Source organism: Lampetra planeri, unplaced genomic scaffold (genome assembly GCF_965212315.1).
Source record: "Lampetra planeri unplaced genomic scaffold, kcLamPlan1.2.h2 scaffold_125, whole genome shotgun sequence".
Classification (NCBI taxonomy): Eukaryota; Metazoa; Chordata; class Hyperoartia; order Petromyzontiformes; family Petromyzontidae; genus Lampetra; species Lampetra planeri.
This window is the reverse complement of record NW_027613965.1, coordinates 164,184-189,881: the sequence shown is the minus strand read 5'-3', so window position 1 is coordinate 189,881 and position 25,698 is coordinate 164,184. Positions and strand designations below refer to the sequence as shown.

At 52.9% G+C, this 25,698-nt stretch overlaps 1 protein-coding gene across 7 annotated transcripts in view; it reads left to right on the top strand.

Moving 5' to 3' along the window:
* LOC144738986 (bromodomain-containing protein 2-like) overlaps positions 1 to 25,091 on the top strand; it is a 29,358-nt gene extending 4,267 nt beyond the window's left edge. For 2 of the 7 annotated variants that reach the window (XM_078621992.1, XM_078621997.1), the window contains exons 2-14: positions 7,261 to 7,645; positions 7,877 to 8,014; positions 8,267 to 8,405; positions 8,948 to 9,084; positions 9,945 to 10,277; positions 12,723 to 12,893; positions 13,690 to 13,818; positions 14,969 to 15,355; positions 17,712 to 18,049; positions 18,746 to 18,908; positions 19,027 to 19,147; positions 19,707 to 19,844; positions 20,875 to 25,091. In XM_078621992.1, the coding sequence (XP_078478118.1) occupies positions 7,261 to 7,645; positions 7,877 to 8,014; positions 8,267 to 8,405; positions 8,948 to 9,084; positions 9,945 to 10,277; positions 12,723 to 12,893; positions 13,690 to 13,818; positions 14,969 to 15,355; positions 17,712 to 18,049; positions 18,746 to 18,908; positions 19,027 to 19,147; positions 19,707 to 19,844; positions 20,875 to 21,014 (2,719 nt within the window). In that variant the 3' untranslated portion in view covers positions 21,015 to 25,091. Of the gene's footprint in view, positions 1 to 7,260; positions 7,646 to 7,876; positions 8,015 to 8,266; positions 8,406 to 8,947; positions 9,085 to 9,944; positions 10,278 to 12,722; positions 12,894 to 13,689; positions 13,819 to 14,968; positions 15,356 to 15,983; positions 16,040 to 17,711; positions 18,050 to 18,745; positions 18,909 to 19,026; positions 19,148 to 19,706; positions 19,845 to 20,874 lie in introns of those variants that run through there. The other 5 variants (XM_078621994.1, XM_078621996.1, XM_078621995.1 and 2 more) reach the window with 5 other exon arrangements.
* Positions 25,092 to 25,698: the final 607 nt, after the last annotated feature.

The following is a 25,698-nucleotide window of genomic DNA, read 5'->3' as shown; positions in this document are numbered from 1 at the left end:
TCAACACAGCCCCTTCCTCTGCAAGTCCAGACTAATTCCTTGCCCCGTCACCCGCCAATACCCACGGCAGGCTGGCCTTAGAATGGTCCAGTCTCGGTAGCTATTTACCTTCACCCACCCCCCTATATTGTCGTGAGCCACAGCTAATGAGAAAATCATCGCAAATGGTAGTCACGTGATTATTCATTGTTATTTTCACGCATGAAAGAAATTGGAAGTACGGAAGCGGTGCCACCTCCCAGCTATGGGGTACCAGCTATGGGGTTACCAGCAAGTGCAATATCTGGTCTGGGCCCACAGACTGTCATCCTCACAGCAGCGGCTCTTGGCTAACCATCGAACAAAGACCGTCACCGCATCTCGTGGCACTTTCAGATGCGCTTCTGCGGCCATCCGGAGTGCTCTTCCCTTCCTATATTAGGAAGCCACTTGGAGCTATGCACTTTTAAATCTCGATTTAAAATAAGTTAAACAGACACAACACTACTATACACTACACCACTACTATACTAAATTTAAAACCTATTTCTTTCAAACTGCTTTGTTTAGTTTTTTGTCCTTCCCCCGCACCTGATTAGCACGGTTTGCTACACACAGTGCAAAGGTATTCCAACATACGCACATGAGCTCTGTGCAGTTGACTCTTCAGTGTCTTTGAGCGAATTGTCCGCATCGTAAATGAATCATGCTTGCGTAAGTCAATAGATTTAACAACACACGAAGGTATGTTAAAATAAGCTTAGAGGCCTTAGAAATTCACTGCTGTATGAAGGTCTACCTTTGAGCCGCCGCCATCTCTCGTCATCTTGCGGCTGCTATCGCAGTAGTTGATTTCAGTGCTCCCATCTCCACGCTGAACCTACCTCCCGGGACCTCCTGTACCTCTGTACTGTGGTATTGGAGAGACCACAGCCTTAAACCACGATACTCATTGAAATCAACCGACACTTGCAACTTAAAACAACCTTCATCTAATTCGTGCTTGCTTGAAGGTACATTTACGAGACGGGAGAGGTGGAACACGTGGGTTCGAGAGAACGCACGCTGGTTAATAAGACCATCCTAACTGGTGAGGATGGACGACGGTCACGTAAAATAAGCGTGGCAACCAAGGAACGGGGACGTGTCTTACTAACCGAGGAGATGGAGCGGATGAGCTCAGCTCGTGTGATGATGCTCATGATGAAAGATGTGTGTGTAAACAAGCAAGAGAAAGCATGACTCATTCCTGCATGCGTGTCATGTGACCACCACCACATTGCATTGCACATTGCTCTCAGCCTTGTGAGCTGCCTCCCTGGGAGACGAGTGTATAGCTGTATTGTTTATGAGGAGGGGTAGTGCAGTGGAGAATCACACTGCTCTACAAAACCGAAAATGGCAGTTACGAATTTCTGAACTTTCCCTGCGTTGACTTGGCCTTAACCAAGTATCTGGTGCGGTGTAATCATGAGCGCTAGAGAGAAAAAGGCGGGCCTGGCGTGGTGCTGGCCACCCACCCCCTCGTGTGTCGTGTCAGCCCTCATAGGTGCGACTCGCTAACGGCAATTGCCCCAACAGTCTTGTCAGGGCTATGAGGGGAGGAGGGGGGGGCTATCTTGGTATTATTGTTGAGACCACAAGTTCAAAAAGTTGGTAATGTACGCATCCCAAAATGCATGACCTCTGGATTGCTAATCAGTACCATCACTGGCATCCCTTCAATTTTTGCGATTTTAGGTAGATGATCAATTTGCTAAATTTGAAAAATTACATTGCAAATCACCCCACTGAGAAAGCACCTAGAATGCCCCCCCTCCCTTACAGCTGTGAAACTATTATAGCCTTTGTCAAACACCGCTTTTGTGCTATAGCCTTGCGCTTATAAGAACGGCACGAAGCAGAAAATGTACAAAATTACAACTGAGTGATATTCAAAGCGCCGTCGCTCTGCCAAGTATCCTCCGCCATGTCCTGCCCGCCGCTGCCGCTGTCTCCGTGGCCCCGGCTGACGTGTTCGTCTGTTTGGTTTGCGCTCTTGGAGAGGAGGAGGGGGGGGGCTTAGCTGTTTCTGAGACGTGGCGGTGGCACCGCCGCCATGTGTTTGTGGCTGTAGTCTAGGCTACTGGGGCGGGTCGGTGGGGAGTGGTGTGGCATGATGCTGTTTGAGTAGTGTGGGGGGGGGGGCCTTTGCTGCATTTGTTTGAGTCGGTGGGGTGAGGATTTCTATTCTGTTGTGTGATGGCTGGTGTGTTACGCTAAATGAGCCCTCAAAGCACCTTTCAGTTTCTCCGAAGTTTCAATTTGTACGGTTTAAAATAATTATTTTTATTTGGTGCCACAGTGGCGAGATGTTTACTACGTTGCTTGAAATGCCAGAGGTCGTGGGTTCGTTCCCGACCCTGAATGCCTGCTATATATTTGGAGTTGGCGTGTCTCCCCGTGGTTGCGTGGATTTTCCCCCGGGCCCTCTAGTTTCTCTTGTTGAGAGAAAAATGAGAGTGCCTGGGGAAACGTTGAGAGTTTGGCTGCTGTCAATTTCCACGTGATCAGCCACTTAATTGGGCTACCATTGGTGGCCAGTTCTCTTCTGAAAAGAGCTATTTACCTTAGTGGGCCTTACCTTGTAAAATATAAAATAGTTTAAATAAAAATTTCAATTTCCCCCCCCACCAGCCAATTTGCATTCCAGGATAATTATTTTGTTTAATGTTGATTTATATTTGTGCAATTGCTCAATTTCATTGTTATCTAGGTAACACGGGTCACTCTTGCAAATGCGCTACGTTCCTGGTCTCGTGAGTTCAGATTTTAAAGAGATTTGACCTCGCCTGAGTGAGATTCCCAGCCACGAGAGATGGTGGCAACTTGGAGAGTACTTAATCCAGCAGTGGATCTGTCATAGCTGATTACGTTGTGGTTCACAAGTAGAGATGGCAGCAGACTTGCACATTTGTCCAACTCTGTCTGGAGAAAGGCTATTTATTACCTGGAACGTTACGCTTTTAAGTTATCTTGCAAGATCGTGTAAAGTTGCTTTTTGCGATCTAACTTTGACACAATGTAACAGGTTATTCAAAATAATAAATTGAATAAGAAATGACTGCCCCTTTTGTTAGTCCACTGGATGAAGGCCTCCCCACGCTGTGATGGCCATGAGGGTTGTATGACCGTACTTCACGCTGGTTCGGGCAGGCCAGGGATGGATGAGGAGGCGGGACCGGTTCGAATATGAATGACCATCCACTGATGTTAACCATGGCAGGGAATCTAACTCGGGTAGCTGGTTTTATAACAACGGTGCCGCTGCTCCACCCCATTTTTATAAAACAAATTCATAACGGATTTTGTTTACGGTGACTCATTAGGAATAACACCCGTGACACGTAAAGGAATTGACAGAAGATCTGGATATTTTGTCAAACTGACCTTCTTGAGGGGGAAACGTGTGGAGGTTTAAACCGCTCCACACCTGAGCGACCGGTTAATGTTGCGCAACCAAAGTCGGTATCGAAGCCGCACATCTCAATTGTCTCCCACGACTGCGAGTGAAATAGTTGCGCAGCATGGAAATGATATTCCATTCACGTGCATGGTCATGTGTTGGGTACCGAAATGGCAGTGGCGGTCAGCTGGCCACTACGAAAGAACGACTACTGGTTACTCCGTGCCGACCTAATTTAATGGGTGGGGTGCCCTGATCTAATCCGATCTACTCAATAATAACAACAAGTATTTATTTATATCCCAGAGAGCCACGCTGAGTCACGCGACTCTTTTTTCATTGGGTTTTTATTTGAAGATTTTTTGAGCCAATTACCCAGTCTATGTAAGTGGGAGGGGATGCCTGTATGCATGTTGACCTTCTTTCGCACCGTACTTACGTGCATACATACGTTGACCTTTTGTAATGTACGAAGCCAACAGTGCTAATAGGTGCGGGGAAGGACAAACTAAATACATGCATGGCGAAAAATCCCGTTTATGTAAAGACCAAAATCCATCCCATTTTCTGCATGTAATATTGTTTGTATTGCTTTTAATGGGTGCCACGGTGACAAGATGTTAACTAACTTGCCTGGTCTACAAGAGGTCGTGGGTTTGATCCCGACTCTGACGCCTGCTGTATATTTGGAGTTTGCATGTTCTGCCCGTGGTCGTGAATTTTTCTCCGTTTCCTCCGGGTTTTCCCTCCACATTTAGAATCAACATTAATGTGTTTCGAGTACTTTGGTTGCTATAGTTTTCGACACCGTGTGATCAGCCGCTTCGTTGAGCTGTCTCTTGCGGCCAGGTCGCTTCTAAAGAAGAGCTTACACAGCTCGGTGGACCTTTACCTGGTCAAATTAAAATAGTTTTGTTTAAATAATCTACTTGACCAATCCATGTTAAGCATAAACTTAAATTAAACCCCACCGATGTCGCCGAAAAATCACACAAGACATGTCCCGCAACATAAAATCCAGCGCTGCTACTGTAGTTGGAGTCAAAATCATTTCCTTATAACTGCTTTTTGTGTTTAGTTTGTTATCCTTCCGCCGCACCTCTGATTAGCATGGTTGACCACCTACGGTGTGAAAGTTCAACTTGCATACATGCTCCACTAGACTATACAAAATTAGAAAAATAATTTCTTTAGAACTCAGTTTTGTGTTTAGTTTGTTGACCCCCCCCGCACCTCCAATTAGCACGGTTGGCTACGTGCAGTGTGAAAGAAGTTCAACATACAGCCCGCAACACGCTCGGCACTGCTTCACTTTATTCTGTTAAAGGAGCTATCATTTGTGGTGGCCAGATCACTTGTGGTAAGATAAAAATAGTTGAGTTTTATATACTTTTTACAAGTGATTTGTTTACATTTTTCTATACTTTTCACTCCTATTGTGTGTGTGCATTGTTGACGGTTGTAACGTAATGACCCGCTTCTACTGGACATCTATGAAAAAGAGCGTTATAGCTTAGATCCGATTCCTCCATGAATAAATATTTTGCTTGTGATTCTGAACTGTGCTCATCGGAGGTGCGAAATATATAAAATCAAATTCCCACTTTATTATGCAGGACACGGTTACAGCTGCCCACATTGTTTCAAGGACACTGTCTGCTCACTGCCCCCCCCCCTGCTGCCATCGCCCCCTATGTGCCCTAAGGGCATCGGTGGTGTTTGGTTTCTGTGGAGAGCTGTGCAAGTTCACTGACTCGTGTGCCCTGGGGGCACCTGTGGTGAGCTGGGTGCGTTCACGGACTCGTGTGCCCTGGGGGCACCTGTGGTGTTGGGTTCTTTGGCGATCTGCGGAGGTGAGGTGTGGTGAGCTGCGTTAAGTTCACTTAATCCTTGTGGCCTCTTCGACCACCTGCGGTGTGTGTGCGCGTGACCTCACCGTGGGGAGCGCTAGTGGAGTGGTTAATGCGCTGCACTACAAAACCAGCAACCCGATTTTCGATTCCCGCTCACGGCCAACACAAACGAGAGACAAAGACGGGTCGGGTGTGGTGTTGTCCCCCCACCTTCCCTCGTGTGCCGTGCCGGCCTGCTTGCTAACAGTACTTGCTCCTACAGTGTGCTGCAGGCTATACGGGGTGGGCATCTTTGTCTTTGCTCACTGGGAATGTGTGAGTTCCGTGGCCCGCTTGCCCTGAGGGTAGCTGTTGCTACTGCCTTGTGCAGGCTGTGGGGTTGATCGCTGTGACCTCGGTGCGTAGCGTCTCCAGTTACGTCGGGATGTGTGTGCGTGTGGCCAAGCTGGCGTGACGCGTGCCTCTCCCCCGCTCCTCAACATCCATGTGCTCGTGATTTTGCGGCGGGCGCGGTGACTTGGAAGCTCGGGTGCTGCTCGTTTTGGACGAGGGTTACTTCTGAGCGTTTGCTCATGTGTTTCAATGCGTTTTAGAGTATTTGGCTGCTATACATTTACACGTGATAAGCCACTTCGTTGAGCTATTATTTGTGGCCAGGTCATTTCTGAAAAAGAGCTACATAGCTCAGTGGGCCTTAGCTGGTAAAATAAAAAAAATAGTTTGTAGTTTACATCGGCGGTGGTGGTGGTGAAGATATCAATAATGATGATGAGGACAATAGGGATGATGATGCTAGTACGTGGGCAGCGGTAATTATGCAGTTCGCGCATTGCGCTACCAGTCTGGTAATCTGAGTTTGATTCCCGGTTCGTGGCCAAACATCAGTGACAAATATCTAACCTGGTCCTGGGCCTCCCCTAGTTTGACTCGACCTTAAATGAGTGCCTGCTGTGGGTGTGTTAACATCAGGACTCGGGAGACAGGTGGGATGGAACTTTTATAGCTCATTGGATTCCTCCAGTATAAATAAAGATTGTGAGTAGAGGAGTGCTATGTGCGAAAGCATTTAGTAGTGTGTGTGTGAGAGTGAGCAGTACTTGCTTAGGTTGTGGTGGTGTTATTAGGGTGTCGAATGTGGTATATGAGAGTCTTGCCTGCCATGTGTGAGTGTGGGATGGTGGGCTACTGTAGTGCTCTTGGAGGGTGGGTGCGTTGGAAGTGTGTGGTGTGTTCTAATATGATACAATGGCGCTATGTGCGCTATTACTGTCACTGTGGAGGCAATGGCCACTCGCTTAAAGTAAGGTTTTGTACTTCCTGTAAAAACGAGTTTTTTCTGTTCCACGCCACGGTCCAATGGTCACGAAGTTAATCTTAACAATTGTAAATTCCCTTTTGGGGTCACAAGGTGATGCAGAACATTTTTGGTGCCCACCCCTGCCACCTTCTGCCACCCACTTCCCATAAGCCTCACCGTTTTCTCTGCATCTTGGAGTAGTGAGCTGCGGTATTTACAGCAACCGATCCATCTTGATACACCAACGAGAGTTGCCCGTGATCTTCAGATTGCCTTCAAAGTACTCCAGAGGTCAAGGCTCATTTCTTGGGGTGACGGGGCTTTTCAGAATATTTATTCACACTGGAGGAATCCGATGAGCTATAGAGCTCTTTCACATATGTCCAGAAGGAATGTCTTAGAAAGTTACAACAACACGCAATAAATAAACAAAATACGTTAGGAGGACAAAGTATAGGAAAGATAAACAAATGGCTTGACATAAAAAAAATGGTTGTATATCTTACCAGATAAAGCCCACTGAGCTATTAGCTTCTTTTTCAGAAGCGACCTGGCCACAAATGGCATGCATTGGTGCTGGCCACACAAGCGGGGAAATCCTTTGCGGTAGCCTTTGCTGCGTCCGTCCAGCACCGCCTTCTGCGCTCAATCTCGCCCCCCCCCCCCCTCTCTTGGCCGCCCCGTAGGTCACAGGGCGAGCTTGGCAACGGCATGAACGGGATGGTGATGGGCGACGCACCGAGCGGCGGGGGCAAGCGGATCCGCAAGCCCTCGCTGCTCTACGAGGGCTTCGAGGGAGCGCCGGTGACGGCGGCGCCACGCGGCGCTGCCACGGCGGCGGCCGTCGGCGGCGGCGGTGGTGGCGGCGCCCGAAAGCCACCGGCGGCTGCCTCGCAGGGCGGCGCCGGCGCACCAAGCCCCCAGCAGCCGGAGACGGCGAACCCCAACAAGCCAGGGCGGCTGACGAACCAGCTGCAGTATCTGCAGCGCACGGTCATGAAGGCGCTGTGGAAGCACCAGTTTGCGTGGCCGTTCAACGTGCCTGTCGACGCCAACGCGCTCCACCTGCCGGTCAGAGGCCACCGCGCACGCAGCTTGCACACGCGCACATCCCACGCACGTGCCTCACCCGCTCCCACATCCCATTTACCCCCCACGCACGTCCCCACTCGCCCCACGCACGCACCTCGCCCACCAACTCGCAAGTCTCGCCCGCATGGCTCGCCCGTTCACAGTGGACTGACAAAGAGATGTACATCGTCATTATTACGATTATTTTAAAATGGGAGCGATCTGCCGCAGGACTACCACAAGATAATCAAGCAGCCAATGGACATGGGAACCATCCGCCGGCGCCTGGAGAACAACTACTACTGGAGCGGCGGCGAGTGCATCCAGGACTTCAACACCATGTTCACAAACTGCTACCTGTACAACAAGGTGCGAGCGGCCTGCACACTTTGGGCTGTGATGTTTGGGGCCTCTTTGGTGCCTCGTCATTTGATGATGATCTGTTGTTGATGGAGGAGCGCCAGTTGCTCTGCATAGAGACTGATTGACAGAGCCTCGTAGACTCAAGGCTTATAGACACACATGGATACTCATTGACTCGCATAGAGGCTCATAGACTCGCATAGAAACTCTGTCCCAGCCACTGTTGAAGGTTCAAGTTGATGTTGTCTTTGTTTGCAGCCCACGGACGACATTGTGCTAATGGCACAGACGCTGGAAAGGCTCTTCCTGCAGAAGGTGGCGCTCATGCCACAGGAAGAGGTGGTGCTGGCCTCGCCGGGACCCAAGGCCGTCAAGGGCAAGATCGGACGCAAGCCCGGTGAGACGATGGGCGGCGGTGGTGGTGGTCGCTAGTGCTGTGCGGGAAATCCTGGCCAGCGTTCTTACAATTCTGCTTTTGGTATGCCCAGGAGTCTCAAGACTCTCCTTCCAAAGAGGGTCCTGCCAGGTTTGCTCAGTCACTGGGCAATGTTGCTGCTGCTGCTGCTACTACTGTGTGCTCTTTAACTGCCCCTTTGCGGGCAACCATACGTTTTTTTAAATGTAATTTAATGTAAAAATAATTTATTTAATATGGCAGGGAATGGGTCCCTATGGAATGTCTTGGTGACAACAGTTTACAACAGTCAAACGGTTAAAGAAGAACTAAAGGGGAAAAAAACTAAATAGACAGTTTATTCCATTACCTATTTTGTTTATTTAAGTCAGAATGTGAGTCTGCCGTATACCCGCTGCTGTGTTTGTGTACAAGTATTTCTTTGAAAGGTTGCCGACCCCCGGCTTAAGCGATCGCGAATCAGCGGCAATCGTGCGCTTGTTACCCCCCACGCTCCCCCCCCCCCTTCCCCTCGCCCCCCTCAGTCATGGCGCCGGTGATCCCGGCAACGCCGGCGGTGGTGCGAACTCCTCTCCCGCCGCCGCCGCCGCAGCAGCCGCCCCCTCGCGCCACCCCCACCGCAGCGGCCCTTCCCGTGATGCAGCCTCATCCTGTCGGCAAGGTGAGTTGGTGGGCCGGCGGCCGTCTCGCTCATCGTGGCTCACATTCAGAATCTTGATTTGTACTAGGGAAGGAAACCGATGAGCTATAAACCTCTTTTTCGCAGATGTCCAGTTGGGGCCACTGGGTCGGAACTTTACAACAAACAATACAAAAACACGATAGGCGTGCAAAGTATAGGAAAAGTAAACAAATCACTTAAAAAACACTTTTACCAGTTAAGGGCCACTGAGCTATGAGCTTTTTCAGAAGCGACCTGCTCGCAAATGATAGCTCAACAAAGTGGACTGTCATGTGGAGATTTATAGCAACCAAATAACTATAAACACGTGATGTTGATTCAAAATGTGGAGGGAAAAACCGGAGGTCCCGGAGGAAAAAAATCCATGTGGTGGATAAATATATGACCAGCACTGCTCTCCTGATTGTGGGAGCCATCGGATTGTAAATCGGTCGGTGCTTCGGTTGGCCGTTGGAAGCATAGAAGTACGGTACAGCAATGGACTTGGCTGCACTGCTCACTGCTGGAGGTGGGGGGGGGTAACGATAGGCACGACGACAGCGACCTGTGTTTGGTGAATGCAGGGTTTTCTCTTCGGAGCACAATGCATGCCTTCAAGCCTGCTTAGCTTAACGAGCTCATTGCGGGCGTCATGCGAATGAGCATTGGTGAATGACTGTGGTTGATCAAAGACTTGAGCGAGCGATTTGATTGGTGCTGGTTGATAAGTACTAGTGGGTCGTTAAATAGTTTGGCGATTTAATTGACTTGGTTTTCTGACCGGTTGCTTAATTAGGTGGCCAACCAATTAGTCTGCCGTCCGATTTTCTTTAATGTACGTTGGCCGTTGACCGTCGCAGACAAAGAAAGGCGTGAAGCGGAAGGCCGACACGACCACGCCGGGCCCGGCAACGCCATCAACCGCACCGCCGCTGCCCCCTCCGTCGCCGTACCTGGCGCCGGTGCCCTCGCTGACCTCCACGCCGATCGCGGTGGCCCCGGCGCTACCGCCCATCACCGCCACCATCATGACCTCGGCCGCCAAGCCCATGGCCGCCGACTCAAAGGCCGCCAAAATCCCGGCACGGCGGGAGAGTGGCAGGCCCATCAAGCCGCCGCGCAAGGACCTGCCGGATTCGCAGCAGCAGCACCAGACCAGCAAGAAGGTGGGGAGAGGGGGGCGACAGTGCCAGGTAAAGCCAGTTAAGTGTCATAGAAAGGCCTCGGATTTATGACCGTTGATTTGATTTTTGCTACGTGGATGATGATGATACTGTTTCCCGCACCTACGAGTTTTATCACGGTTGGCTACGTTACGGTGCGAAACAAGTTGACGTACATTAGGAAATTTGTGCCTGGCTGTTGTGCGAGGGAGACCCGTGGTGTCCGTGAGCGCAGCAGCAGTAGCAACAACAACAAAATGAAGACGTAAGCGTCAACATTGCAGAGGAGGAGTGCCCAACTAGCAAATGAGGTGTTTGTTGTAAACTAAAGATGCAAGGGGTGCCAAAAGAGGTTAGGTACAGGTGCAAAGTGGTGTACACTCTTGTGTGTTCAACAGGGTCGAGTGAAGGGGGGAGGGGTAATGATCGGGTGCTCTGGTTGTAATCTCCGCATGGCTCACAGGGGGCTATACCTCGTAAATGCAACTTGAAGCTTTAGAACGGTGATTAGGATCGTGGAAATGATCCGTAATTTCTCTTTTGAGTTTTATTGTGCGGATATGTCAAGTTGTGATGACTATAACCCTCCACCACCTGAAAGAGCGAATAAAATCGATTTGTGACGTTATGGGCATATGCGCCAATTGATTTGGTTTATCATCTAAACCAGAAGCAGCGGAGAAGGAACGTTGACAATCCCAAGCTAAGATGTTGCCAACTTTGTGCGCTGACAACCGGCGTCATCCTGTGTTTAAGGAAAGCTCTGCCCCCATCACGTGGGAGAAGGCCCCATAAGTAGGTGCCATGACAGGCACACAACCAAAAGTCGTGGTAATGTTTAAAGTATTGTAGGTGTGGCTTGTGTTTGGTTGTGGTTAAGAGGCGCGGTAATGGTGGCAACAGTCGGGTTTGTTTACTGCTCAAGTAAAATATAGCATTGTTGCCCTGAGTGTATGTGTGGTGAAGCGGTGTGCATTATCTCCTGTCCGATAACCCGTTACGTACACGGTGCCTGACGACCTGCCCCAACCAACGCTCGCTCAGGAATAGGTTTATCTATGAAAAGTGTGGTGGTATACAAAGACAAAGATCCCTCGTATATCCTTAACAGACTAGGGGAAAGTTGCACATGAGGGGGTGGGTGGCCAGCACCACGCCCCTCGTCTCCCTAGTGGCGATGATTACACATCGTACCAGGTACTCATTTGAGGCCGAGTCGACCTAGGGGAAGGCCCAGGTAATCGTCACTGGTCTTTGCCATGAGCGGGACTCGAACTCGGGTCGCCGGGTTCGTTGCGCAGTGCACTAATCGCTACATTCCCGGTATTCACTTCCTCCTTCAAAGACGTTTGGCCAGTGTGGAAGAGTACGCCAAAGTGTTGCAGGCCCTTCTACCAGCATTGCGGTGAGCAAGATATTCGAGGGCTGCACCTTTACCTTTCACAACAATGATAATAATGAAACTATAAACTTTTATTTCGATTTAAAGCTTTCGTGACTGCAGGGATTCATCTTCTTGGTTCTTTCGGTAAAGTCACGTAGAAGGGAAGTAATAAAATAATAAAAATAAAACATAATAAAATAATTCTCACGACGTTTCGGCCACAATGCAAGCAGCCGTCCTCAGGTGAAGAACAGGTCAGACGCTGTCTTTCCGACAGACGCTGTTCTTCACCTGAGGACGGCTGCTTGTGTTGTGGCCGAAACGTCGTGAGAATTATTTTATTATGTTTTATTTTTATTATTTTATTACTTCCCTTCTACGTGACTTTACCAAAAGAACCAAGAAGATATAAACTTTTATTTTACCAGGTAAGGCCCACTGAGCTATGTACCTCTGTCTCAGAAACGACCTGGCGATCACAAATGATAGCTCAACGAAGTGGCTTGTCATCATCATCGTGCACATTTATAGCAGCCAAATACTCTAAAACGCATGTTGTTTCTAAATGTGGAGATGACAACCAGAGCACCCGGAGAAAAATCCACGCAACCACAGGCGTCAAGGTCGGGAACGAACCCACGACCTCTTGTATACCAAGCGATGTAGTTAAAATCTCGCCGCCTTGGCACCCTGACAACGATAATGATGATGTGACCCTGTAACAATCGCCCAAGCTCCATGGTCCTCTACATATTCAGGTGTTTTCAGCCAATTAATGTTTATACATGTGGGAGGAAACTGGCGTAAAGGGTGCGACTCCTACCTCGACACACGCCCACTGGAAAGGAGTTGAACGGATGGCGATTTGCGGCACGCTTTGTGTGTGCGCGCCGCCTTCTGGCATAGCCGACGTTACGCCTCCTCGTCAGCGCCCATGGATAAGGGAGTTTTGCGGCGATCCATTGACAGACCGTCGCCGCCTCCCAGTTTCTGATTACAGACCGCACGCGTCACCAGCACCCACCCACCCACACAGGCGTCGCGGGCGTCGCAGGCTCTAATGTGAGACCCCGCTTTTGGGCTCGCCTCAGGTGAAGCTGTCGGAGCAACTCAAGCACTGCAATGGCATCCTGAAGGAGCTGTTTGCCAAGAAGCACGCGGCGTACGCGTGGCCCTTCTACAAACCCGTCGACGCTTCCATGCTGGGCCTGCACGACTACCACGACATCATCAAGCACCCCATGGACCTCAGCACCATGAAGGTGAGACTCCGCGCCACTCGCCCGCCCCCCTCGCTCGTTGAGCCCTGCGCCCCCTCGTCCCTCCCTCCCTCCCCTCGTCCCTCCCTCCCCTCGCGATGTACCGCGCACGGTGAGCTTGTCACAAAGGGGGTTGCGTTCGCAGCCCGTCGCGGAGGTTCGAGCTTCGAATCCGGTGGCCGCCCTGGGTAATGCTGCGGGGTCGGCGGTGGTGGTATTAACCACGATCACGCGTGCCGTCATTTGCAAGCGTAGACCTTTGTGTACCGGCGTGAGGGTTCCAAATGAACTAAATTCGAAAATTGCCGGCACGACACTCAATTGGGATAACCCGTGCACACACAGTAACATCACCCCCTACTTCTCTCTGCTATGAATCAGGATTTGACTTCAGTTGTGTGGGTGGATGGATCGATGGATGGGTGGGTGTTTGAATGAGTGGGTGGGTGTGTGAGTATAGGGAGTGGTAGTGTCACGGTTAGCTTACTGCGCTCTGAACCCGACGACCCGAGTTCGATTCCCGCTCGCTTCCAACGCCAGGTGACGATTATCTGAACCTTTTCTGGGCCTCCTCCCCTAAGTTGACTCTGCCTCAAATGAGTACCTGGTGCGATGTGTGAACTTCCCCACTGGGGAGAGAAAGGCGGGCGGGCGTGTGTGGGTGGTGCTGTACCACCCACCCTCTCGTGTGCCGTGCCGGCCTGCATCGGCGCTACTCGCAAACGGGGCACTTACCAACAGTCGTATTAAGGCTCCATGGGGTGGGGGGGATCTTTGTCTTTTGTTGTTGCGCACACAGATTAAGATGGACAACCGGGATTACCGGGATGCGCAGGAGTTTGCTGCGGACGTGCGGGTCATGTTCTCCAACTGCTACAAGTACAACCCGCCGGATCACGACGTCGTCTCGATGGCGCGCAAGCTGCAGGTGAGACCAAACAAAACAGCGTCTTCACGTCTGCTCCCATCTCAACATATCCCACTCGCTGTCAGCGTCGCGAGACTAAGAATCGATTGTATGTATGTTGAATTTGTTTCGCACCGTACGTAGCTGACCGTGGCAAAACACAAAGCAGTTCTAAAGAAATAAGTTTTCAATTTAGACGATTTGAAAGTACATAGCTCCATCGGCTTATATCAGAAGCAAAGAGCGTTTCCAGACGGCCCCAGGAGTGCATCTGAAATTGCGCGACGCTGTGGCCGTCTTTGTTCGATGGCCGAGCCAAAAGCTGCTGCTGCTGTGAGGATGGTGACCGGAGTTTCCGTGATGAGAACCATTGCAAAGCGACGTCCGCACCGGACGAGGATATCTCAGAGCTCCCTCCCGAGAGATCCGTGCATTTCGATGTCTGTGTTGCTGCTGCCCTCTGTGTTTTGCTGACCTTTGGCAAACGTGGCGGTCCAACCGCCGATGTTTTTTATTAATTTTCTCCAGAGGTGTGGACGTTAGCCAAGTTTAAGTGCAGAAGATAATTTTGTTTGATGGGTGTTGTATTGTGGCAGCCTCTGGGAGACAGTCAACTCGGTACATTTAAAAATCCTATTTCATCACAACTGTGCGAGTGTGTGGGTGTCTCTTTAACTCGCTTAAACTCAAGTCAATATGAGTGTGTGGATCTCTCTGCGAGTCTACGGCTCTCTTGAGACACTGGTGATGCTTGAGATCCTTGTTTAATCGTGAGCAGCTACCTGGATTTGTTTAGTCCAGATTCTCAGCGGTACCTTAATTCACTCATTAATTTGCGTTATGTACGTATCCAGGTGTTAGTTTGTCCCCCCCCCCCCCCCCCAGCATCTCCGATTAGCACGGTTGGGCTACGCATGGTGCAAATTAATTTCTAAATACTAAACTATACATTCCACTATACACTAAATATTCCACTCTACACCGCGATACTAGATTAAAAACTAATTTGTGTAGAACTGTTCTTTGTATTTAGTTCGTCCTTGCCCCTCGCCTCCTGATTTTAGTACGTTTGGCTACGTACGGTGCGAAAGAAGTCCCAACACACACACACACGTGCAGTCCATGCAGGTGAGAGTCACTGACCAACTTTCTCTGTCTGGCCCCTGCCCAGGACGTGTTTGAGATGCGCTTCGCCAAAATGCCGGACGAGCCCCCGGAAGCGAATCTCTCACTCACCGTACCCTCGCCACACTCGGGTGGTGGCAGCAGCGGCCGCCGCCACCACCACCACCATCACCACCACCACCAGCAGCAGCAGCTCCAGCTTCAACTGCAGCAGTTCCAGCAGTTGCAACAGCTGCAACAACTACAGCAGCAGCAGCAATTGCGGCCCGACAACAGCATGGGGGACCACCGGGGCGACGAGGACGACTCGATGTCGTCCTCTTCCTCGTCCTCTTCCTCCTCGTCGTCGAGCAGCGGCAGCGAGAGCTCGGGCAGCGAGAGCTCCGACTCGGAGGAGGAGCGAGCCAACCGATTGGCAGAGCTGCAGGAGCAGGTGGGGGGCCTATAGGCACCGCCGCCGCGTGCCCTATCGCTCATTCATCCACTCTCTTGCCCTATCGCTCGCTCGCCCTTTCACTCGCCGCTCACCCTATCAATGGCCATATCACTCCCCATTTCCCTCACCCTATCGCTTACCCATCCCGAGGTTGGGTTCCTCCTCGTGCCTCTGAGTCGTCCTGTCTCTCTCTGCGAGAGCAGCAAGCACAAATCCCGTGCGTCGGTAGCGGCGGCGGCACAGGGTTACGAGTGGACGTCATTACTCTTGCGATGGGGATTACGTGTTGGGGTGGGGTGGCAAATCAACTGAAAAAAAAAAACTTTCGATTTTTAAGAATTGAGCCGTTGTCGATGCATACCCAGCCGAGAGTTCCCTCGGCTTGTCGACTCGGAGGTGTTGTTCTGACGCTTCGTTAACTATAAATCAAAATACAAAGACCCTATAAAGTTTTTGGTCAGACATGCGCTTGCCTCGGTGCTTTGCGGAGACATCGATTTAGTGTCTCGGTCAACGCGTTTTTAAATCTCCGGGGGTGCGATGTCGCGGTGACGTTTCCCCGCTGCCGTGCTCCTAGCGCCGACGCGCGTTGACCCGTAACTTCAAAGTGTTATTTTCTTCCTAGTCGTTACGAAGCTTCAGGCTCATGTGGTGGGGGACAGCCTGGGACACTCGGCCTAGGTACGTACCGATAGACAAGAGATAACAAACGCCTCCGGTCCCATATTTATCTCTCTCCACGTAAAAAAAAAGTTTACCACGCAACTCATCGGCCGCCCATGACCTTCTGGGAAAGCATCTTGGTTCAGCAGAAGCAACATTCTGGACCGGTTCTAACATTCCGTGTCTCGTTAGCAGTCGGGCTTTGGTTGAACCATTGCGGGCGAACTGCCAGATGTGTATAGGCAAGGGCTGGCTTCGACATTCAGTAGCAGTCGGGGATCTGCTTGAAACAATGCTGGTGAACTTTCAGATATTTAGAGGCGAGGACCCATTCTGTAAGATACGCTGCTTATAGGTTGCAATCCCAGAAGGCCTTGCAGCTGTGATGGGTGGTGTAAACAATTCTACTATTTGTGGATTGATAGATGTGGGAGGAAAGCGTTATTTATCCTGTTATTTATTTACTTTTTATCCCCCCAAGGACGCCTAGCGATTACGCAATCGTTACGTCTTGTCTTTGTCAAGACTCTTGTCACGTGATTCTCTTCAGTTGGGCTGGGTCTGAAATGTATGGGTGGGGGGGGGGGCTGTGTGGTGTTCACGCACTCGACCAGGGCGGCCCACCCGATTCGGCACTTGCCCCGACAGTCTGTTCAGGCTATGCGGGGGGTGTGTGGGTGAGAAGATGTGTAGCTGTAGCCATAGCGGTTACGGTGTGACTTCTACGATCTGAGTTCAGTTCCCACGCATGGCCACCAACACCAGTGACGATTATCTGAACTGGTCCTGGGCCTCCCCGAGGTCAACCCTGCCTCAAATGAGTATCTGGTGCGGTGTGTAAACATCACCACTGGGGAGACAAAGGCGGCCGTGCTTGGTGCTGGCCACCCACCCCCTCGTGCCCCTGTGCCGGCCTTCATAGGTGCTTGCGAACAGCTCTTGCCCCAACAGTCTGTTAAGGCTATCGGGGATCTTTGTCTTAGTGGGGAGTGGTAGTGCAGTGGTTTGCACCTCGCGCTACAAACCTGGCGACCCGCGTTCGATTCCCGCTCGCGCCCAATCGCAGCGACGACTAATATTTGAACCAGTCCAGGGCCCTCCCCTAGGGCGACTCTGCATCACGTGTGTACATTGTGTGGGGTGGGTTTAAAAGATGAGCGCTGGGGAGACGCAGGTGGCCGGGCCGGCGTGGTAGAGTGGTGTTGGCCACCTACCCACTCTCCCACCTCTTAATGCGCCTTGCCGGTTTGCACAGGCGGTGGCGAGATGTTAACTCCCTCGCCTGGTGTGTAGGGAGGTTTTGGGTTCGATCCCGACCCCGACGCCGACTGTGTATAGTTGGAGTTTGCATGTCTCTCTCCCCGTGGTTGCAGGGATTTTTCTCTGGGTCCTCCGGTCTTTCCCTCCACTTTTAGAATCGATGTGGGTTTAGAGAGTTTGGCTGCTATAAATTTAGAGTGTTTGGCTGCTGCTATACATTTAGAGTGTTTGGCTGATAAAAAATTCCTCGTGACAATAAGTCACTTGGTTGAGCTGTCAATTGCGGTGGTCCAGGTCGCTTCTGAAAATGAGCTAAACACTCGGTGAGCCTTGACCTGGTTTAAGAATGTTTTTTTACTGTAACAGCACTTGCCCCAGCAATCTGTTAAAGGCTACCCGGGTAATCTTTGTATTGTTTGCGTCCCTGCAGTTGCGAGCCGTGCACGAGCAGCTGGCGGCGCTGTCGCAGGGCCCCATCTGCAAGCCCAAGAAGAAGGAGCGCAAGGAGAAGCGGCGCAAGAAGGAGAAGATGCGTGAGCGGGAGCGCGAGCGGGCACGCAAGGACGAGGACTTCAGGCCCAACACCGCCAAGGGAGGTATCAAGGGAGGTGGGAGTGGAGGCGGCGGAGGAGGAGGAGGAGGTGGAGGTGGTGGTGGCGGTGGTGGTGGTGGAGGTGGAGGAGGCGGCGGTCAGAAGAAGGGTGGTGGTGGGCGGCGCGGCACCACGGGAGGCGGAAACGGCAAGGTCACCTTCCGACCCTTGGCCAGGTGAGTTTTGCTGCACGTGTGGGGTCCTGCCATAGGAATGTGGAATTGTCACCACCGAGCAAGGGGGTGGAAGCAATTTCCCCACGAGTTTATTTCGTTTAACCTCGGTGAAAACTTGAGAGAGATCCGGTGTAGGGAGTGTAGTTTGCAAGAGTAACTTTGACTGGGGGTCACCAACGCGGCAAAAGTAACAACGCAAATACAAGCGGAGCAACGAAGCGAATTAGGAATCTGAGCGATGGGGACTGTCTCTCTCAAGAGTGAGGGGATGAACGCTGACGCAGTGCCGAGGCCAGGATGGGGAGTGTAGATCGGTTCGCGATTGCACGGGAACCGCATAGCGGCGAGAGAGGGAGAGAATGTTTGGTATTGGCCGGTATTAATTCACAGCCATCATGCAGCCCTTCGTCAATTCACTGCTGGATGGGGAAAAAAAGGCCTCCCAACACGCCGTGTTTGTTCTTGAGGCTTGCTTGGCCATACTGCACACCTGATTGGTGAACTGCTGTGGGGGGGGGTGGTGTACAGGTACCCGTACTGATGTCACCCACCGTTGCCGCTGATGTTAGCCACGCTCGTCGTCGGTCTAGTTGCGCAAGCTGGTCAGGCTCTCCACCCATCACCTCGTCCCTCTCCTTGCTGCTCTATAATTGCCTCATCACCTCTCCCCACATCCCTCTTTGTCTCTCTCGCCAGACCGTCGAAGAAGGCGAAGGCGGCGGCTGCGGTGGTGCCCCCGTTTGACTCTGATGAGGAGGACGAGGCAAAGCCGATGTCATACGATGAGAAGCGGCAGCTGAGCCTTGACATCAACAAGCTGCCCGGGGACAAGCTGGGCCGTGTGGTGCACATCATCCAGGTACTGGACACGTGTGTGCTGTGTGTGAACAAAGAGCTTTACAGCTCATCGGATTCCTCCCGGTCTTGAGGTCAAGGTTGCCTGATTCTGTACACGTGGCGGTTCTCCACGGATGCAGGCACGCGAGCCGTCCCTGCGGAACTCAAATCCCGAGATCGAGATCGACTTTGAGACTCTGAAGCCGTCGACGCTGCGCGAGCTCGAGCGCTACGTCATGTCCTGCCTCCGCAAGAAGCCACGTAAGCCCGGTGGTGAGGGGGGGGGCGCGCATGCAGGCGCCCGTGTGTGTGGCCCAACGAGCCGTGTGAACGTCGCCACGTGGGAGACCAAGGCGGCCGGGCGTGCGTGGTGCTTGCCACCACCCAACCCATCCACAACCCCCCCCCCCCCCTCTTGTGTCGTGTGTATCGGCCATTCGTCGATGCTGGCTCGTGAACAGCTCTTGTACCACGAGTCTGTTCAGGCTATACGGCGGGGGGGGGGGGTGTGTGAGATGTGTCGCGGGTAGCGCTGCTACGAACCCGATTACGACCTAAATTCGATTCCCGCTCGCGGTCACCAACACCGTTGACGATTATCCAAACATTTCCTGGCCCTCCCCTAGGTCGACACGGCCTCAAGTGAGCACCTTGTGCGGTGCGTCGTATACGTCGCAACTCGGAGAGACAAAGGCGGCCGGGCGTGGTGCTGGCCACCCACCCTGGTGCCATGCTTTCCTTTGCAGGCGTCGCTCGCTATAACAGCATTTGCCTCGGTCTGTTCAAGGATAAACGAGGGATCTTTGTCTTTGTGCCGCAGCGGTGAAGAAGACCGCCGGCAAGAGCCGGGAGGAGCTGGCGCTGGAGAAGAAGCGGGAGCTGGAGAGGAGGCTGCAGGATGTGAGCGGCCAGCTCAACCCCACCAAGAAGCCGCCCAACAACAACAACAAGAAGAAGGGTGAGGGAGCCCTCACGCACCTCGTCTCTCACCCCTCCACCTCACTCGCTCCTCTCATGCCCACTCCCCTCTCTAGCCCTCGGCTTCTCTCGGCAAGGGGCTGGGGGCATCCTGCATCCCCATCGAGCCCCCCCCCCTCCACTCGTGGCCTGGTCTAAAGGTGCTCCGCGTGGTTTTCAGGAGGTCGTCGTGGGTTCGATCTCGACCGTGACACCTGCTGGAGTTTGCGTGTCTCCCCGTGGTCGCGTTGATTTTTCTCCGGGTCCTCCAGTTTTTCCCTCCACATTTTGAAAAAACATGCGTTTAGAGTATTTTATTGCTATATATTTCCACATGATAAGCCACTTCGTTGGGCTACCATTTGTGGGCAGGTCACTGCTGAACAAGAGCTACATAGCTCGGTGGTCCTGACCTGCTAAAATTAACAGTTTCGTTTTATTTATTTGTATTTTTGTCAGCGATTTGTTTACCTTTCCTATACTTGTGACTTTCTGACCCACCCCTACTGGACATCTGTGAAAAAGAGCATCATAGCTCATCAGATTTCTTCAGGATAAAATAAATATTCCCCGCTCGGGTGATGAGTGCACAACGTCAAGTTGAGGTGCAGGCGCCGCTCATGTGCCCATTACCTCCTCTGGGTTGCCCATCGCTGCCTTCCACAGCCTCACCTACCACCATCACCCACCACCTCACCTCACATCTCCACACTCTCAACTCCAACTTCTCGCCTCAGCCACCTCGCCCCTGTCACCGTCGCCACCCTCTCGTCTCAATCGGTCCTAGGCCTTGGCTTCAAATGGGTACCTGGTGCGGTGCGTTGCAAACATTCGCCACTGGGGAGGACCTCCAGTGGCCTGGCGTGGTGCTGGCCAAATAGCCCCGTGGGTGCTGTGCCTCCCTTATCGGTGCGACTCGCTAACAGCGCTCGGTCCAGCAGTCTTTCATGGGGGTGGGGAGTCTGTGTGTGTGTGCCCCGCGCGTGCTCTTGTAACACGCGTGTGCTTGTGGAACACGCGTGTGTGTGCAGCGGACAAGCCGGCGGAAGCGCAGGGCCCCGGGGTGGCGTCGCGTCTCTCCTCCTCGTCGTCCTCCTCCAGTTCGGGCAGCTCCAGCACCTCCAGCGGCTCCAGCACCTCCAGCGACACCAGCGACTCGGACTCCGGCTGACTCCTTCCCCGTGTCCGGGCATCACAAATTCCACCGCCCACCCCCCAACCCCGTTCTGGTCGTCGGCGGACGACGTCGGCGCCAGCGTCGCCGGTCCTGTCGGCGACGACCAAAGGAGCGCAAGGAGACCGCCGTGCCGAGCCGGCGCCCGCCGGCGGCGGCGGCGGCTTGGGCCGACCGGTGGAGACAGCAGCTCGCCCGTGACCGCCCCGGCTCGATACGGTGGCAGGGAGGGCGCACGTCGGGATTGGGGCCGACCGACGCGCCGGTGCGGAGTGGACGACTGCTCGCTGCCGCCACGCCCATCGGCGGAGGTGTTATTGCCGTCGTCGTCGGAGTTTTATTTAATACTTTATGAAAGAACTGCCATGCGTTTTTGCTGCGATCGACGGGACTGGGAACTCTCTCACGGGTTGTTTGGGGGGTGGGGGGGGTAAAAAAAGAGAAATCTTCGTAATGGCGAGAGGAGGAGGAGAAGAAACGATGAGACTTGTACAACTCTGAGCGAGCGCAGATGGACGACAAACGATGAGCGAAGATTTGAGATCCCTGGCATCTTAAGCCCAGTGTGGGAACCGCGGGGTCACACCCCCTACCCCCCCCCCCCCTCGTGTTTTTCTCCTCCAACTGCATCCGCCGTCACCGCCGAGCAGGAGACGCACTGGGAAGTGGACCACGTGGCGGCGGCGGTTTAGAAATCGACAGCCTCCCCCCCCCCCTCCACGATTTGAGAGAGAGGGCGGATGACGAACCCAGGCCGCTGGGCCATTGAGACAAAATGTGGTCGTGGTGGGAGTTGCTGCGGAGGAGACTCAAGAAGCGGCGGCACTGGGAGAGGAGGAGGACCTTTGGACGCGGATCGGCACACGAGAGACGTCATCCCGGGAGCGTGTCCAGGAGCCGGAGCCGGTGGCGGCAGCTGCTGCTGCTGCGAGGGCTGTGGAAGCGTGCGTTTTAGCTGCGCGAGGAGCCGGTGCCAGCGTCGCTGCTCACCCCCCCCCCACTGCCGTGTACAGACGGTGCTCGCTCGCCCCTCGGACTCTCCACCGGCGCTAAGGGGGAGGGGCTGCACGCCAGCGGAGAGAGCGGCGGGGAGGGACCGGTTGGTCTGATTTCTCTTAACTCGCGTTGACCTTCAGGTGTTTTCCCCGTTGTTGTTGCTGCTCGGAACGTGAACATTTGTCAAATAAAGGCATCGTTAACGGCGGTCGATGCGAGCCGACGAGGTGGCGACCTTCACTGGGGGGGTTGTTCCCGTGACGCCACACCACCTCAGCAGACCACTCCGCCACATTCATGGGGAGGGGGGGCGCAGGGAGTTGTTCCCGCTGGCTGGCTGCGTGTGGGGCGGCTGTTGGGATTCTGCGTGCGGTCATGTGCACGGCGTTGCCTGCGCTTGCTTCCTGTGCCAGCCACTTCGCTTGGATTCGGTTCATGATTCCCCGCTCGGAGGTTCCAAGTTGTGTGGAGGAGCATGACGACCGATGTCTTCGTTGCGTTCTCGGTGCTAAGTGTCAAAACGTCGCCGCGCGGTTGACGTTAAAGTGACCGCGAGAAAGAATCCCCTTGAGAGTTTAGAACGCTTCTATGTAAACGCATAGAATTACTTAACAGTTTACACTTCTGCTTTGTGTTCACCGGAGGGAGATCTTCCCGGGGCCTGTGTTCTTGTCCACTTCCCTGCCACGCCGGCGGCCAGCAAGGCGTAGCGACGCGTGTTTGTGTTGACGTTGCGTTACGGGGGTAAGGGGGAGATGGGATTGTTTGTACATTTGCGACTGGGGGGAGAGGGCGGGAGGGTGGGTGGGTTTGTACATTAGCGGGGTAAGCATATGTGTAGAGTGTGCGTGTAAAGACGTGTCCCAATGCCTGCACCGTGAATGGTGGTGTGCCGTTAACTGTGCCGGCGTTTTTTAAGCTGAGGAAGGGTGACGGAGAGGGGGTGCTGAGAACGAGATGAGAAGGGAGATGAGAGAGAGACTTTGACACCAACTTTCCCCGGCACACCGCCTCAAGTTCCCACCTTCCCCCCCCGCTCCCCTCCCTCGCCGGATTGCCGACAGACGCCGCGTTTGCCCGGCTGCGATGCTCGTGTCGATGTGGCGAGCCTGTGTACAGGACGCGTTAGCCGGCCGCGGTGAGGGGTTCGTGTTGAGGGGGGGGGGGGTTGTGTCCACACAACCGCTGCCGCCGCATGTCCCCCCACACCCTTCGTAGGAGCTTCCCCCACCCCCCCCCCCTCTTTATTTATTTAATTTCCTCCGAATGCTGGTGGCTGAGTTTTGTTCCTCCGGTTCTTTGTCTGTTGTCGTTTTTTTTATTGACAAATACTCTGGCTTTTATGTTTTAATATAAAAAACAACAACTCAACAAACCACCGTTCCACGGTTGTGGCATTGCGTCTGTGTTGTCCCCTCGGTGTGGTCGTCGCTGCTCGTGCACGGCCGCCTCGGTTGATGGACGGGTCACGCCACGTGGGGGTCTGCCAGTGACCTGGCCAACGGCGTCAACCTCGCACATGTCCTGGGGATGGGCCTCGAGGTGCACCTAGGCTGGCACAAGTGACGTGTCGAACGGCAGTTAACATTGCTGCACGTCTCCACCTGGGGGCTGTGAATGAGCTTCTGCAATGTCGAGGATGCTCTGGGAAGGTGCCCAGCAAAAGGCCTCTGAAACAGCTCGGCAGTTCACCGGCGTCTGAGCAAAGCCCGACTCTCCCGCTGCTGGTGAAAGGCTGAATGTCGACAACCGGTCCCAAGTGCTGCTGACGTAGAACCAATGTTGTTGAAATGATGCACTCCCAGAAGGTCGGCTGGCTGATGGTATGAATCCAAGCACAATGGGAAGGACTGGATGGAGTAGACCTCTTATTTAATGTCACTCAAACTTTGAGGTCAATCTGGAAAAACTGCTGTGTAGAGAGAATACGGTACTAATGGCGAGATCGTGGACATGTTCCAGAAGCTGCAGGGAGCTGGGGGGCAGTGCAACGCTTGTGCCTCAGCAAAAAGGACCTGGGTTCGATTCCTGATGCTCTTGCGTTTCCGTGTGACGTGTGTCCTCACCCTGGGTTCTGCAATGTGGGTGTGGAGTTTGCATGCTCTTCCCCTGTCCTGCATGGGTTTCCTCCCACAGACACCTTGAACTCATGTTGGATCAACGTCCCAATGCAGCCAAAGTTACCTGCGAATACATCCATTGGGATCTTGCAACAGGATCATCGGCCCGTGTCTGCAAATTAACAAAAGTAGTTTTACACAACTCATTTCTAGAGGACGCTGTTGCAGAGTTGTGCCCGTGATGACCAGGTGGTTCACGTCTGACCTTGCTGATGAGTCGCTTAAGGGTCAACTCGTGAGTACGTGACGCGGTGTTTATACTTGGGCACGGGGTACAGAAAGCTGCCCGCCATTGATCACAACAAGTTTGCTGAGGGACGCTGATGAGCCGCTAAAGGACTGAGATCCCTGCAGAATGGTGCTTGTGTTTGAACCGATGTGGTTCAAGCGAGCTCGACTGCTGATGAGACACTGCATTTCGAAACCATTTGAGAATATTTATCATAAACTTGCACCATTGTTCCAGCTGCTTGCCGCCCCTGTCTACAGTACCTCTACAGTATGTAGACTGCAGGTCCCGTGTGCTCACCCATTGTACCGTGGCATGTGCCTGGGTGGCACTGCTCGGCAGATTTACACAAAACTCTCGCCCTGTGAGCCACGTGGCCGGCTCTCTCCAGGTTGAGTCCCCACCAGCAACGCAACTTTCCACTCAAGTTGCACTCATCAGATCAACTCTACTACGAGAATTGCCCTGACCCCACCCCCCGTTACAAGCAGACGGACAGAACAAATGCACGGTGATGATGCTGCTGGCAGTGGTTCACAAACAACAGCTCTAACACGCCCATTAACAGTGTGGCCGTCAAAGAAACCATAGAACAGGTGACGTTTCGGGCAATGGCCCTTAATCTTGAATGGAGAAATGTGCTAGAAAGAAGAGCCATTGCCTAAAACATTGTAATAAACAAACGTGTTTTACAAGAACAAATGTTAAATAAATACAACTTTAATGTTACATTGTTGAATCCATAACGTTAATGAGCATAAGTGAGATGTAAGTCATAGGTATTCTAATTCTATAAACGATTCCATGTTGAGGTGCATCACGTAGTGGTGTTACATGGCGCAGCCACGTGACAACTGCTTCATGTGACGTAACAACCGTGGAAAGCTGTGACGTCACGGTGACGTCACAGCAGAGTGGAGTCTCCTCTGGTCGAGGCGGCCACCTCGCCCAGCGCTGCTGCTCCACTTCTCGGGCTTCAGAGAACTTCGCCACCATCACCACCAACACCACCACTACCACCACCAACACCACCACTACCACCACCATCACCACCATCACCACCAACACCACCACTACCACCACCATCACCACCAACACCACCACCAACACCACCAACACCACCACCAACACCACTACCACCACCATCACCACCAACACCACCACTACCACCAACACCACCACTACCACCACCATCACCACCAACACCACCACTACCACCACCACCATCACCACCATCACCACCACTACCATCACCACCAACACCACCACTACCACCACCAACACCACCACTACCACCACCATCACCACCAACACCACCACTACCACCACCATCACC